The sequence below is a fragment of the Trachurus japonicus genome, chromosome 19 (genome assembly GCF_045865225.1).
Source record: "Trachurus japonicus isolate A0001 chromosome 19, Traja_1.0".
Lineage (NCBI taxonomy): Eukaryota > Metazoa > Chordata > Actinopteri > Carangiformes > Carangidae > Trachurus > Trachurus japonicus.
The window spans coordinates 13,017,356-13,033,143 of record NC_140925.1 but is presented as its reverse complement, the minus strand read 5'-3'; the positions used below and the strand labels follow the sequence as shown (position 1 = coordinate 13,033,143).

Sequence of the window (15,788 nt, the reverse complement as noted above, 5' to 3'; positions counted from 1 at the left end):
AAACAGTGAATTCCACGTTCTTCCATCCACAACCAGCGCAGTGGGAGGACTTGAAGATAGACATTTCTGGACCGCATTAGGTAGCTTAACACTGTGTTACTCCCTGTTCTGCTACGGCTTCAGTGTGTTGGTGTCTCACTGTGGAGAGTTCAGACTGTGGCAGCGCGGGCCTTACAGTGCCTGAGGATGCTGCCCCACCCAGAGGACGGTGTTTACATGGCTAAAGGATGGGAACATGTAGCTGTCTGTGCAAACTGCCAAACAGGTTTCAGTGTGAATATCCACCAGCCCATGAAGACTTTTCTTACATATTCATTGAACTGAGACGCATTTATGGAATAAAACTGTTGTTATATACAGTACTTTTATGTTTATTGAGGGGGGGGGGTAAAAGTATATTATATTATATTTGTGTACTTTTATTTATTTGGTCAGTTCAGGATGAAATGAATCATCAACACTTACTCTGATTCTGTTTTAATTCCCTGGCTTGGATTGTCGTCTTTCTGTGTGTCAGACTGTGTGTGGTGACCTTTAGTTAGATTTTTGTGAGACATTATTTGAAATATGATATATTATTAACATGACTGAAACTTTTAATATGAGCTTTAATATAAAGGTAGATGAGAATCATAATAAAGAAACATGTTTTGGCTTTGTGCCTGCTCAGCTTGGTCCCAAGAGTTGGATGTATTGACCAGCAGAGGGTGCTGTGTTATCATTGTTGCTGGTTTACAGCAGGCTGCAGATACACACTTTACTGTAGATGTAACATTTTAAGTGAGTAAAGAACTATTAGACAAAATTTGATTAAACATTTTTTAATTAGAACACTTTTAAATGTGCAGACTACTTACCTATGGAGTTATCTCTTACATGCTTCATTAATCATTGAATTAAGACAGGTGGATAAAACAGATCGTTGTTATTTAGAATATATACTCACTGTTTCCTTATAATTTATATTAACCTGCAGCCTGATCATTGATAACCATGACATTTTGTAATAAAGTTAACCTAAAGAAATGACAGGAACAATATATGTTTAAAAATACTTTTATTTTTTTATGCTTTCAAACTAGTGCAAATACATGCAAACTGAAAACAGCCAGCCCTGTCTGCAGATCGACCCTCACAGTAACACAATGCAGCCTGGAAGAGGGGTCCACCGTCGTCCACCGTCCACCCTCTTGGTTTGGTTGTCCTCCTCCAGTGGTCCCTTCACTTCATGGTGCACCAACAGGCGGTGGGGGGGTGGGGGAGGGGCCACACCAGCTCCCTTACATCCATTTATCCACATTCATTATTCAGGAATACAAAACCACTCAGTCAAAATTGAGCTCATATGAAGAATCTCTCTCATCCCTCTGCTGCTTGCTGCATAAAAGCCCCTCCCCCACCCCTCGTTTTTTTTCATGAACAATACTTGATACTGACGATGTATGCACTGATTGCCCTTAAGTTATTAAACCAGTGAGAGTGAAAAATAAATGGGTAAAAAAAAGAAAGTCCTGGAAACACGGGTATGAAAATGCATCGACTGATCCGGGTTCGTTGTGCCACTACGGCCTATCAACTACAGGATTAAACTGCAGACACTAAGAGTTACACTGTGCATTTCACCGACAGCCTTTATAGAGCGGTAACGTCTAGCAACCACAGTCTGGAGACCAACTTGCAGATGGACGCCATCATTTCAAACCACAAACTGTTAGTGCAATCACTTCTGTTGAGGAACATCTATGATATTTAAAATGACACATGAACAACATAACTGATTGGTAGAGGTGGAAGTATTGACACTGGGTTTTTACTATCAAGTCTCTGACTCACCTCTGGACATTTTGTCCTCTGAGTCTGAATCTGTTTCAGTCAGATCAAAGATTATCACAGGTGCCAACCCAAAGTCAGGGTCACTGCCATCCAAAGTCCTGTCCCACCATCTGGTAGAACCGCTGGTTATGCGGCTTGTAGAAGTCCCTCAGTCTCTGCATCACCTGCGGGTCGATGGAGGCGTGCGTCCTCCCTTTGGTCTTCCCCAGGCAGTGGGGTTTACTGCTGCCCTCCGGTTTCTTCAGGCAGGGGAAACCCTTTGTTTTGTTGAAGTAGAAGTGCTTGTCCGTGACGATCCTCTGCAGTCCCAGAAAGTCCTGGACTTTGCCCAGTTCTCCAGCTGGGTCCGAGATGAGCCTCTCCCCACTGACCAGGTGGATCTGAGTCCTGGGGAACCAGGCCAGCCAACGCTCCAGGTGCTGGGCGTACAGGCCGATCCACAGTGGGCTCCACAGAGAGTCGATCTGATCTAGAGACAGGAGATACAGATATTACCACTATCACTGCTGCAGTCATCTAAGAGTCCTATCTACCTTCTACCTTTCAACTACTGTCCTACAGGCCTGACATGCCCCTCTATCGCTCCAATCCTGTACCTGCTAGTGGACCTTACACCTGCAAACCATGCCGCTCAACTACAATGACTCACTTCTTCTTGTTTGCAGTGGTCACTCACTGCCAACTTTCCCCCCTCACATCTAGAGCGAAACTGCAGTTTGAAGACTTTTGGCCTCATGTAAGCAGTGACCTGCATGCTTTCTATTTTTTGCCTTGCTTTTTGCAAGAAGGATCAGAGGTTTGGTGAAAGTAGTTTGACGACTGACTTCTGTATTTATAGTTTTGAGAAGAGCATGGAAGGTCTGAAGAAATGTCTTTCAGCATTTGTGAAAAACTATAATCTGTCCTGTCTCATCCTGCGTCTTAAATCATGTTTTCATGTTGTTTGTTCCATTTCCTGTTTTATTTTGATAGTCACCTTTCCTCTCGTCTGCCCCGCCCTGATCTATTTCACCTGAGTCCTATCATCCCTGCCTCCCTCGTGTATAGAGTCTGTTTTCTCCTTACCAGCCTGTCTTTTTACCTCTGTGTCAAGCCTTCCAGCCCTTTTCCTAGTGTGTTTCTGGTTTTGATCTCTGCTCTACCTTCTCAACCCTGCCTTTCCCTGCTCCCTGTCAGATTTGTTTGTTGCATTCTGGATTTATTGCCCGTGTACCTAACTTTTGCCAGTTAAGATGTTTTACCTAACTACTGTCTCTGAGGTGTGCTCAAGTCCATCCACTGTGTACCAGCTTTGTCAATAATCACTTAAGAGTTACTCATTAATGCTCCTCTTACAAGTAATTGTACACCATCTGCTTGATAAATGTGTCTAACATCAGATAATGTCTTTAATCGTGATCTGCCTCTCTATTGTTAACCAGTTTTCAGCGAGGAGGAGATTTATTAAAGTAACACATCAAACATCTCGACCTCAGACTTCGATGTCCAGTACCTGTGGTGTGGTTCTTGAAGACCAGGCTCTCAAATGGAGGGATGTTGGGCGTCTTGGAGATGATCTGAGTGTAGTCAGATATGGCCCGGGTCACGGGGTCACGGACGACCACGATCAGCTTCACATCCTGCGACATAGAATGGACCCGCTGCGGCGTGTCCACTGTAACGAAGTAACGAGGCGTCTTCTCCATAACGATCTGACCGTCAAGGGCTTTGGGCATCATGCTCCTGGAAACGCAGGAGAAACATGTTAACATCAATAAACACACACTGGGAAGATGGCAACAGAGGGTTAGGGCTTGGCTGCTACGGATTACCTCCTATATAGGTTTTCAGTATGATGCTGATTTGATGCAGGCAGCATTAACTAGTGATGTAACAGGCAGATTATAAAGCGGACATGTAAAAGAATTATATGCTACATCTCCATCAGTTTGACATTCATTAGTGGAACAAACAGAAGCACTAAATGTTGTTTTTGGAATCAGTGAAGAAACTGAAATAAAGAGAAGTTGCAATGTATTCTGGATATACTGCAAAAAAATTGTGACTCTTGAATCATTTTTTGATTTAATTTGTTTTAATAGCTCTACATATTTCACCACAAACCAAACCAGTCAATATAACAGAAAATTTGATTTACTCTATTGAAACCTGTGAAACTAGTCAGAACGTAGCTTAGCAAAAATTCTGGTAAAAGTGATCTTAGCTGACTGTTTAGCAGGCCTAATGCTCCGCTAGCTAGCTGTACCCATACCCCAGCCTTTATGCCCAGCTAACTGTTTCATTGCATATATTTAGACTAATGGGCAGGTTTGTTGTCTCTCCTCATTTAACACTTGGCAAGAATGGAAATGTAATTTCCAAAATGCTAATGCTAAACTATTATCTTAGCTTTTCTAGAGGGCAAATCATTTAATTTCTGTGATGCCTCCATGCATCTAATTATAAGAAACACACAGACACACACTCTTGGTGCTCACCAGGTGACCATTGAGCCATGCTACATAAAAACTACACAACACACGTCTTTTTCCTTGAAAGTGTCTCATGCTGGTCACCTCCACCTCGGCACCAGAAGCTCAGCAGATGGGAATCATTTAGAGATAAATGACTCCAGAGGCCCCACAGGACCATCTGGGGATTTGGGGACATCTGCCAACACACCTGCCATACACCTGACTGACTGCACATACACACACACACACACAACCTCAGCTCTGAATCAGCGTTTCAGCTTGTTTACATGGAGCTTAAAGGCCCAGAACAGTTAGTTTACAAACTGAATCTCTGTAACTACATCATGTACCCTTGACTGTACACATGATATTTGATTGTAGAATTCACTTTTTAGAGATAGGCTCTCCATTCCAACTACTTATTGGTTTCTATTCATTTATGTAACAGTGAGAGGCACTGGCATACTGCTTTCTACCCATATTCATTCATAAACATAATCAGATTTGAATCCATAACCATTTTTCCAGAATTTGATTCTTCAGTCAATCAAATCATTTTATCACACAGATTTAAAAGGAAATTTAACCCATGGATATCAAAATAAGTAATTATTTTATTTCATTTTCAAAAAATTGAAATTGAAATAAATGGCATTTTTCTTTAAAATAGCTGAGAAGGAGGCTGTTTGTGTGTGCCAGCACTGAGTTTAAGTATTGTTTGTTTGTGTTGACATTGTGAATTGTCTGCTCTCAGCTTGGCTTTGTTCTCCTCTGCGTTCTCCAGCTGGTCACTAGCTGGCACCAGTCAGGTAGTTTGCAGTGGCTTCACAGAGACCGAACCACAACAATAGAAACAGTTGAAAGATCCCACAAACACACACAGGGAGCAGTCTGGTGATAAATCTCTGTGTTTTCCACATGAAACATGACATAAAGCTATAAAACATCTAGGAACTCCATTTATTGCTTTACTTTACTGCACAGATTTTCAGTGTAAAAGTGACTGCTTTTGCTTTTTCAGTTTGTTTGTTCTCCCATTATGAGAAAAGTGAGTGAACTGAGCTCTGAGGTGACCTTGTTCTTTATGTTCTTACCCATTTTAGAGACCTGTGACAAAGAAGAGTCAATAAAAATGTTCCCAGGGATTTCATAAGCGTTCATGAAAGAAAAGAAAAAAAAACAGAGGAGGGGGGCAGACACTGCAACTGTCCTCTGGTATCAGCTCAAGTTTCAGATGAGCCTGCAACATGACCTCTTGTCAATACACACACACACACACATGCACAAACACACACACACATGCATTTGATCTAATCTGCATGCAACATTGACTCCAATATCATGATTAGATGCTCACGTTGCGTCATAAGTCACACACACATGCTGCAAAACAAAAATAACATATTCATGACTCACCCACTCTTATTGCACCTTTTAAAGACCGTGTGTGTGCTCCTCCATCTGTGTGTGCATGTGTGCGTGTCTGTGTGTCTGTGTGTGTGTGTCTCGGAGCATTTGCCGGAGTGTTTTAAATGAAGGGGGTGGGTGACTGATGAAGGAATGATAAGAGTGGACACAAACGTGCCTCCATTAGCAATCTGCTCTTGGCCCAGAGCTTCATAGCATTAGCACAGCACAAAGAGCTAATTACTGGCCCCTGAGAGCCCCATCAAAAGAAGAGCTCCTTTAGAAAGATGCTTCTTTGCAAACACACACACACACACACACACATGCACACACAACAACTGACAAACAAAATAGCTGTTTTTCTAACCACTAAATACGCCTTTATCCTAGTTTTGGCATGGAGCACTTTGTGATCCCAGGGACACATCTGGGACTTCACCTCAGCTTCAGCCTGAACAAAAGCTGCTGGTTCAGTTACGCAATGTTTCACAAGTAATGTTGACTCAGCCTCAGAATAACAGGGTATTACTGCTCTATGTATTTACTGTATCAAATAATATTAGTTGATATAATGATTACAGTTGGTCAGTGGTGTGATAGTGATTGAAGTGGTTTTATGTAGTTGAGGATTTAAAAAGTAACTGTAATCAGATTACAAGTGTCAATAACAAAACAGTAAAACGGCACTTATCACACTACAGTATCTTAACCTTGTTACTTCAGTCACTTCCAGATGCATTATAATAACAATCTCAACAGCTTCTCTCATAGTGAAAACCGATACAACATAAACCTGATTATAGAGTCTGTTTACAACATGGTGCTTCATGTCAACACCAGCTACAAGTATAAAAAAGTAAAAATTAAAATAAAAAGCAAAGTTAGAGTCAGTCCAGTGCAGTGCATGCCTTTATGAGAGGACGGACAACCAGCTGGCTGGAGTTCATGCATGTGAAAAGATGAAAATGGCCGGGTGGCTATTGTAAGCATTTAAGGAATGGAGATTTGCACATCACTTTTAATTTGTTTTTGCAAAAAGACAAGAATGTGAGGCTAAAGTTCAAACTACAGGCCAGAAACAAGTTTCCACCACTGCAAACACAACTTCAAATGTGGAAGTGTGCTGGAAATAATAATAAAGCATTCCAACAGGAGCTGATGTAGAGGCCTGTAGCATCGTAGAGTAAATGTTGCCAGTTTCTCAGATATAACCTTCATCTTTCAGAAACCTATTCAGCACAACTCAGATGACAGGGGAGAGACAGTCGCCACCAGGCAGGAAGTCTTTAGCCAATTATCTGGATCAGTATACCACAATAAAAGCCATCTAGAATGACATCTTTCGACCTGCTGCACTCACATCCCTTGTCATTAAAAATGTTTTAAGATTTGAAAATATGGTGGTCTCCTTCCTTTGATGCCAAACTAGAACCTTTGCAGTTTGCACTTGAAGCTGATCAGGCTGTATAGAGGATGCTCAACTCCTCATCCCTAAAAACGTGTAAGAAACCAACCTTGTGAAACCAAAATCTCATGTTTCATGCTGATTTTTCAGCCAATACGATGCAGATTTAGTAATTATGTTAAATCGTGTGATGATTACCTTCTTGACTTGAAGCATATGAAAAATAAAAGAGTCGATCATGGAGGCATTCAGGCAAAGGGAACAGCAGAGAATGTGTTTATTGTGAAGATGAACTTCTGTCTGTGGCACAATCATTCTCTCCAAATAAGACAAAAATAGCCTAAACATTACTGTGGAAGTTTTGATTGTGTCCAGCAATTGGGAAAATTTGTGGCACAGAAAGCAAGAGAAATTATGAGCCAAGCAGAATTTTGTCATTTATGTATCTATATTTTTTATTTACCACAGAAACTGTCACATATGTGTTTACTTGTTTGCTTCTTTTATTCTTATTGATCTGACTGCTGCTGATTGTTTCTTCTATTGATCCAGGTAGGGTCATCTGTTGCCTTTTATTTGTTTGTTTGTTTTTTAACAGCGGATTTTACATCAGGGATTATAACATGTTTCCAGCCTGGTACAAAAACAGTTTTGGTCTCTACAGCTAATTTCCTCAGTTTATGACAACCGTCAAAATTATGATCAGTTCCATAGAATTGATGACGGGGCCTCTTTGAGTGACAGGTGGCTACAGATCGTCATGCACCACAGTCTCAGCTCCACACATGACCAACTTCTTTGCTTATTTTAGTTAGGGGGCGGAGTCAGACACTGCTGGAGCAGCTCAGTCTGAGCCTCAAAACCACTCGTCAGAAACCGGATGGTGACGTCACATCGGTCTTTAAACTGGAGCCACAGCTTGTTAGCTTCATTAATCCTGTTTTTTACACATGACAACAAGTTTATAAAAGTTTAGTTATAGTAGCCTATATTTATCATTGCCAATGAATGGACAGATGCATTATCTGTGAAACAGAAAAATAAAAAGAATTCTTAAATACAAACTGCAGGTTTATAGATTCAAATTGACCTTTGCTGAATCAGAGCAACGGCCTGGTGGCACCATGTGCTTCACAGGAAATCCCTCCAAAAAGAAAAGATGGCCCAATTAATTGGCAGTTTAAAAAATCCTGTTCTGGTAACATCCTTACACTGCTCGTTTACTATTGAGTGTGAGATCAAACATCCTGGATGATGAACACAGGGATTATCCAGGAGCTTATAATAAGCCCCTGCTTGCCTTTGAGGGACCTCTCTTTTATCGTCCAATTCCCAATATCTCAGCAGCTCCCTGGTGAATCACCTCGGGCCAGCCAAGGCCACCGGCTATTGATCCTGTGGGGGCTTAAGCTATCTATTCTACACGCAGGTGGATGTGGATGGAGGAAGGCCGGGAACAGTCGGGATGAGAGAGTGCAGTGTGAAGGTGTTTGTATAGATGCAGCAGCAGAGACTCAGGGCCTCAGCTGAGCCCACGAGTGTCAGGTGCAGGGAACCTGGGGAGCTGAGATCCTCTGGAGTCATGTGATGAGAGTGTGTGTGCGTGTGTGTGTTGACAAATGTGAGGCAACTGTAACGTAGGTTGCAATTAATGAGGTTGAACTGGGATGTTTGATCCAAGTAGAGAGAAAAACAGCCAATCACAGAGCAGATTATTCACTGTGTTCATTATTCATATACCTGACTGTTTATCTGTGAGTCAACTAGGAGATTTGCGCATTTGCGGCTGTGCCCCATCCATGTCCAGGAGACATCCATCATAGAGGGTCCCCAGACCCCCCGCCTTAACTCTCCAAGTCCCAAAGGAGGGCCTTAATGAGGGCCAGATCGCCCCACCCATCTGGGCCCCATGGTGATCACTCCCAGTACAGTACTGGGACCGGACAGATCGCACCTGAACCCCAGCTACACACACGGCAACCTGAACCTAGCAACCAAATCAAACCTGTCTTTTAGCTTTGATTTCTCCACACATAAGCTTGATCTTTAATAATTTAAATATATGGCTAAAATATGCTATTATAATATTGTAATAATGGTGTTATTATTATTATTATTATTATTTTATTTAAATTATTTTTTTAATAATAATATATATATATATATATATTTTTTTTTTATGTTTTAATTCTATTACTTGTTTTAAATTTTGAACTCTATTGTATTGTATTGCTTTCTTTTAACTTTTTTGCTCGGAGGCGCATGCACAAGAATTCCAATGTGCCTGAACAATGACGTACTTGTGCAATCGGCAATAAATTCTATTCTATTCTATTATTACTATTGTTGTTGTTGTTGTTCACAGATCAACAAATCTGGTTCATCAGATATCCGCCCCTTCATGTTTGTGGCTAACTCCCGCCCACTGAATCCTGCTGGACAGCAAATGTTTTGGCAGCCATTCTTCTGTGATTTGCATGGCAATTATATTCCATTGTACCGACACAAATACACAAGTAGCACCATGTGCTGTGTCACGGCAGGACAAAGCCTCCAATGTGTGGGTATGAATTCAAAAGCCTCCTTTAATGAGTGCAATATGAATTGCAAATCAGCCGCTGCCGTCCCAGCAGATGACTCTGAAGAGACGACGTCATGACGTCCCTCCCTGCTCCTCCCTGCTCCTCATTCTGTTCTGGGAGGAACCTTGTCTTCAAATTAAATCAAACTAACCGAGGCCTCATAAAAGCATCCAGGAGGTTCAGCCTGTGCATCATCTGCTGTGGAGCAGAACCAAACACAAGCAGCAGAACAGCCTTCAGCCTGTTTATAATGACTATTACAGCTTCATTCAAACTGATCACAGATTCTTTACTGGGGCGGTGATGATGATTCATCTCTTCTTCATCACTTCAGCTTAGAATTACACATGGAGACTCTATGTGAAAACATAATTTGTTAGTTGTTGTTTTTTATTAATAATTTCTGGTGTTCCTTTTTAATTATATCATGGGACCGTATTGTTCACATTTCATTTAGTTGAATTTCACTGTTGTCACAATAATAGAATTTCCCTGCAGATATCAGTGTTTCTTCTTACATCCTATAAAAATCTATTCTGGCAACATAAACTCTCTAACATAAACTCTGCCTCTGTCACATAACTGCACAGGTAAAGTCACAGCGAACTGAGTCAGCTGATAACCAACAAATGTTAGACAACGTGCTTTATGGCGTAGGCCTCTATGTCTCATATTCCCTGATGTTTTAAAAAAAACATGATTTCTTGGAAATGAACGGCAGCAGGAGACAGTGACACTGCAGCCACTCAGGTTGAAGCCATGCTGGTAATTCAGAGTCAATAATATATCGATAAATCTCACTGCACCTCAAGAACAAAATACAACTAGGCTCCCTGTCTGTGTGTGTGTGTAAAAATGCTGACTTCTCCAGATTCTGTCACACACACACACACACTGAGACAAACAGGCCCAGCTCTGATGACAGTCATCCGGGCCAAAGCAAAGGTCAGCTGGGATGTGTGAGGTTGTGGTAACAATGACTTCACCCTTTGACCTGGAGAAGTCACCTACAGTCTCATCTCCTCACCCTGTCATTTATCTCTCCTGCGTACATGACATCCACCTGTCATCCCACCTCTCTGCCAAAAGCCATCCGGAGTGAGATGTGAATTTCTGGCTGAGTAATTTTAATGGATTCCTCCAGAGCTTTCAAGTGAGAGAGAGAGTGAGAGAGAAAGCTGTGTGCAACATGATTCCTGTGTGCAGGGGGGGGGGGGGGGTTATGCCAATGTAGGATAAAGCTTCCTGCTAATTGTAACAGAAGCCGAGCTGACCAACGCTAACTGCTCTAATGCTGGAGTCAACCCAAGGTCAGACCGAGGAGATAGATCTATCGATCCCAGACAGCGTGGAGGAGGAAACTTCCAGCCCATCTCAGGCTCATCGCTGCACTCCTCCAGATCCAATCTCCACCTAGATACTATTAGACGATCTTTGTCAGGGGGGCCGTGCTTTAAATTGGCCCAGTGAGGTTAATGTTGCTTTACTCTCAGAAGAGTAGAAGAGGAGTGAGTCTGTAGAAGAGCCACAATATCTCATGGTAAACACAAGCATGTGGACTCAGTCAACATGTTGTGATGTACAAATACACACCTGCCTTATTGACTAACTGACTTATTGTAACCTGTAAATTGTTACTTTTGGCCATAGGCTAATTCATATATTACACTCAGTTATATTGACTCTGAAGTCAGTCAATATGACCACAGGCAGAAATCAGTGGTTTTAAATAGTTTAGTGAATGGTGTCATTATTGCCTAAACTGTCAGTTGTAAACCACAGACTGTGGACAACGATGGATATAGCGTCTGTGGTGTGTGTCACCCACAGGTTTCTGAAGGTCAGACTGAGCTGCTGCACCACCACAAGACCTGTCAAAGCTGCCATGGCCTCAAATCCTATACATAACTCTATAAGAGGCAAGCAGGTGAGTTTGCTACATAAAAAAATCCTCCATCTGACAGTTTGGTGAAGGCAGAAATTCGCTGTAGGCCAGGGGCGTGTTTAGACATTTATGATAGGGGTGGCCCAAGTGAGGCACTGACTTATGGTGGGGTGGCATGAAGCCTGAGCATGAGCGCCTGCGCACATACATTTCGTACTCATGTATGCACATGTGCACACACAAACATATCTACTTAAATTACGAACACTGCAAGAAAAACTAGACCTACTAGTCAGAATACAGGAGTGGCAACATACAATTGTGATAGAAAACCTCGATAATTTATTCTTGAAAAAAAAAATTAGGCTAGTATAAACAATGTAGAAAATGCCTCTGACTGGGTATATAGCCCTTCATATTTTGGGATGGCACCTGGGGTGGCCAATCAGATTTCAGGGGTGGCCCGTGCCACCCAAGGCCACTCCCTGGACACACCACTGCTGTAGGCTAGAGACCAAAACAGTTTTTGTGCCTGAGGAACATGGTTCAGGGCTCTTTAGGTGAGGCTAAAGAGGACAACACCATGCTGTCAGACAATCAGTAAAATATTAACTGAGCTAACCGTTCCAAACATGCTAAAAAAAAATGCTAACGGCTCTGATCCGTCTGCTGGTCTCTGGTTCAGACTGTGGCTGCTCTCTGATGACTCCTCATCTGACCAACTCTACTCTTTCACTTGGAACAACCAGGTGGTGGCGGGCGGGGCTTAAATCAGGCAGTCAGAACAGATGAGCGTATGAGTGTGTGTGTGAAAACAAGGTTAAACTAAATGTTCTGGTTCAATTTTGACCTTGAATTTAATTTCATGTGAGCTCACTATTAATTAACCTCCCAATGAGGTGTTCTGTTACCTGGCTCCACTGTCTGATGCCCTCAATGTCACTATGGTGCTGTTAACTGTTAACTGTTAACTGACAGAAATAACTCAGACTGATCCTCAGAGACACAGAAGAATATTCTGACAGCTGACAATCAGGTATAAATGTCTGAACTTCTTTGTATTTGTCTGTGAAGGAACCAGAACAAAGACGTCTCCTCTGTCAGTGTGTGTGAGAGCTTTGGGTGTGTGCTGTTTATTATGAAGTGGTGTGAACACATCATTAACTCCCAGCGTAAAGTGACCCGGAGCCAGGGGTCAATTGAACAGGGCTGACAGCGATGTCAAGTGGCTCGACACGCGGGACGAGCCCCATCTGGCCCGAGGGAGGGAGGAGGGGAGGGGGGGGGGCGGTGCCTGGCAATCTGGTGTCACAGTCGCATCACCTGGTGTCGTACACAAACAGGACAGGACACAGAGGCTTCCTGCAACTCTGGAGTGATGGTGTGTCAACATATCAACACACATCAAGGAAGCACAGATTCATCCTTTATCTCTGTCGTAGGTTCCACTGCTCCTGGCCGTCCAAACAGGCTCCAGAGCTGAGCCCATGCACGCCACCACTCAGCCCCAGTTATAAAGTGTAAGCTGGTTAACGGCAGAGTCCAGATTTGCATGTTTAATCGGTCATATTCAGAGCAGCGTCTATAGGCAGAGGGTGAATTTTACAATTTCAATCAGTTAAAAGATGAACTCAGACAGTCAGACAGCTAAAGAGTTACAGTCCTTATAGTATTTCTTTAAAAAAAACAGAGCTGTCATATAAATGTTGTGGGGTAAAGACAGTATATTCCCTCACCCTTAGCATTTGTCTGATCTGTGGTGGAACTATGGTCACTCACTCAGCCAGTGACATTAACCATGACAGGCCTGTCCCTCACTGTTGATGTCAGCCAAGAAGGGAAAAGCCAAACCACAACCACAACTACACAAAAGACTTTCACCATAGAAATACCAGACACAGAAATTCTTAAATTAAGCATATCAAAGATAGTCAATACTACTGCTACTTGTATTCAGTTACCCACAGTGGGAGACTTGCAGACTGATATATTCAGGTGATGACAAGATTAAGAAGCAACATAGCTCATATAAGGATGTGTACATGTGCACATGGAACTCCCTCATTATTTGAACCCTGTCTATAGGTTCACCCAAATAGCAGAGTGGTGTGCAGAGATCTGGTTCTCCTGGGTCCCACCTTGACTTCATCTTCACTGATTATTCTCAGCTCATTGTGAAGAGAGTGGAATCAGTTGGAACCATCTCCTGGACCTCATTCATGCGCGTGTGTTCTGAGTATTTCCAAGTTTTCACGGAACAGGCTGAGACCAGAGCCACATGACAACAGTAACATCTGTCTGCGGCTCCAGAGATGATTACTCTCTGCCGCTCTGGAAGGACTCATCCTACAAGGCTCCACTCTCTCTCTCTGTAGCTACTGTACACACACACACACACACACACACAGTCAGTGAGCATTGCAAGCACACACATGCACAGATTGGCAGAGCCAGATGGCAAAGTCTCTTTGACTGTCACCTAAACCTCGGTGGAATAGCTGTGGATATGTCTGGGTATGCAAACAACACAAAGAGATTCATTTCTACTATTGGAGGCTGGAGGCTTCTAATTGGCTCCTCCATCCACACAAAAACCTCCTATTGCACAGGACTGGAGTCAAAGTCCAGTGTTAAATGGTGGGTGCAGTCCATCAATGTGTTAGAAATGATAAAAACCTGAAAAGTGAGAGGACTTTTCTTGTGTAAACTTCACCCAGAATAAAATATAGCCTATTTTCTCCCAAATTAATCACATGGTAAAGAGAATGACAAATGAAAAGCAGCACATTCTGAACACCCAGTGTCACATTTGCTGAGTCGGATTTGATGCGTAATGCGTGCGTACCTGTACCAGTCCAGTCCCCGTGCGTAATGCCGGTCGAAGAAGTGCGGCTCAGACCCCAGGGCGCGGATGTCGGGATGGAGCCGCAGGAACTCCAGCAGAGCCCTGGTGCCTCCCTTTTTAACCCCTATGATCAGAGCCTGGGGTAAACGCCGGGTGGCCGTCCACTCTTTCCCCGAGCTGTTCGCCTCCAGCCCGGGATGCCCGCTGAACGCGCCCTCGCCGGCAGCAGCAGCAGCGGCAGCGGCGGCGGCAGCAGCAGCCCGGACTAGACCCGGATCCTGTGCTGCTGCGCCGGTTCCGTTTCTCTCGTGCGGCCATCCCGACCAGGACACGAGGAATTCACGCGCGGGGGTCTTGATCTCAGAGTTGTCCGCCGTCAGCTCTGACTCGCAGCAGCCGGTGAGGAGGTAGACGAGGGAGAAGCAGAGGATGCTCAGAGAGGAGGCGATGGTGAGCCGGTGGAAGAGCCGCCGCAGGTCCGCGCTCGGGTGGAGGTGGTGGTAGTGGTGGTGGTGGTGAAACGCTGCCATCCCTCACAGAGCCATGGGGACGAAGGTGCCATTCTCTACCACAAGTTCAGCTCACAGCCCGTCATACTCCACCACCGCCGTGGTCACACTGTGAACTCAGGAGAGTCTCAGTCAGTCAGTGCGCTCACTCCTCCTCCTCCTCCCCCCCTGAACGCCGGGGCATGGAACCAGCCAACCAGTCAGTCTTTGGTCAAAAACTGTTTTTGCTTGACGTCCGTCCACCTCTCACTCACCCTGGATGGAGCCGCGTGGAGATGGATAAAGCTCTGATATCCGAGCTGCAGGCTGCGGGATTACTCCCACGGCTCAGCCCCCACCTTCCTCTTCCTCCCCCTCCTCCTCCTCACGCACTTAACTTTCTGCCGTGAAACAAACCAACTATGATAAACACCCAGTCAGACCCCGAGGAGGAACAAGCAGTGGCTTCAGCGAGTGAGTGCAGGCGGGATTTGATCCAGTAGAACAGAAATAGAATCGGGGTCTGGGTTTATCACACTCAGCTGACACTGCGACCTAACACATAATTGGCTTAGTGCTGGTCAGACAGTAGGAGACTCCGCAGGGCAGCTGCCAGTAGATACCCTGACCCCGGGGCAGTCTGAGTCTAGTCCCAGCATCACGCCCCAAACTCCACCTGCTCCTCAAACCTCACAGATTTCAATTCACCTGGTAAATAAACCGTACGTGAACGCATCAAAAGAGTGTGTTGTGTTGTGTTGTGTTGTGTTGTGTTGTGTTGTGTTGTGTTGTGTTGTGTTGTGTTAGGGAACTCTTCTGCAGCCTCTGTTATTGCAGAGTGTGGAGCTGTACAGATAATAGCTCATAGGAGACTCATTAGTCCCTCCTCC

At 43.9% G+C, this 15,788-nt stretch overlaps 1 protein-coding gene across 1 annotated transcript; it reads right to left on the bottom strand.

Moving 5' to 3' along the window:
- Window positions 1-1,050: 1,050 nt before the first annotated feature.
- hs3st3l (heparan sulfate (glucosamine) 3-O-sulfotransferase 3-like) lies at window positions 1,051-15,364 on the bottom strand. Its single transcript, XM_085761483.1, has 3 exons — window positions 14,411-15,364; window positions 3,326-3,555; window positions 1,051-2,302 (listed from the first exon to the last, which is right to left on the bottom strand). Exons 1-3 carry the CDS (start codon window positions 14,938-14,940, stop codon window positions 1,914-1,916), a joined length of 1,149 nt encoding a protein of 382 aa, XP_085617609.1. The 5' UTR covers window positions 14,941-15,364; the 3' UTR covers window positions 1,051-1,913.
- Between the last annotated feature and the right edge of the window lie 424 nt (window positions 15,365-15,788).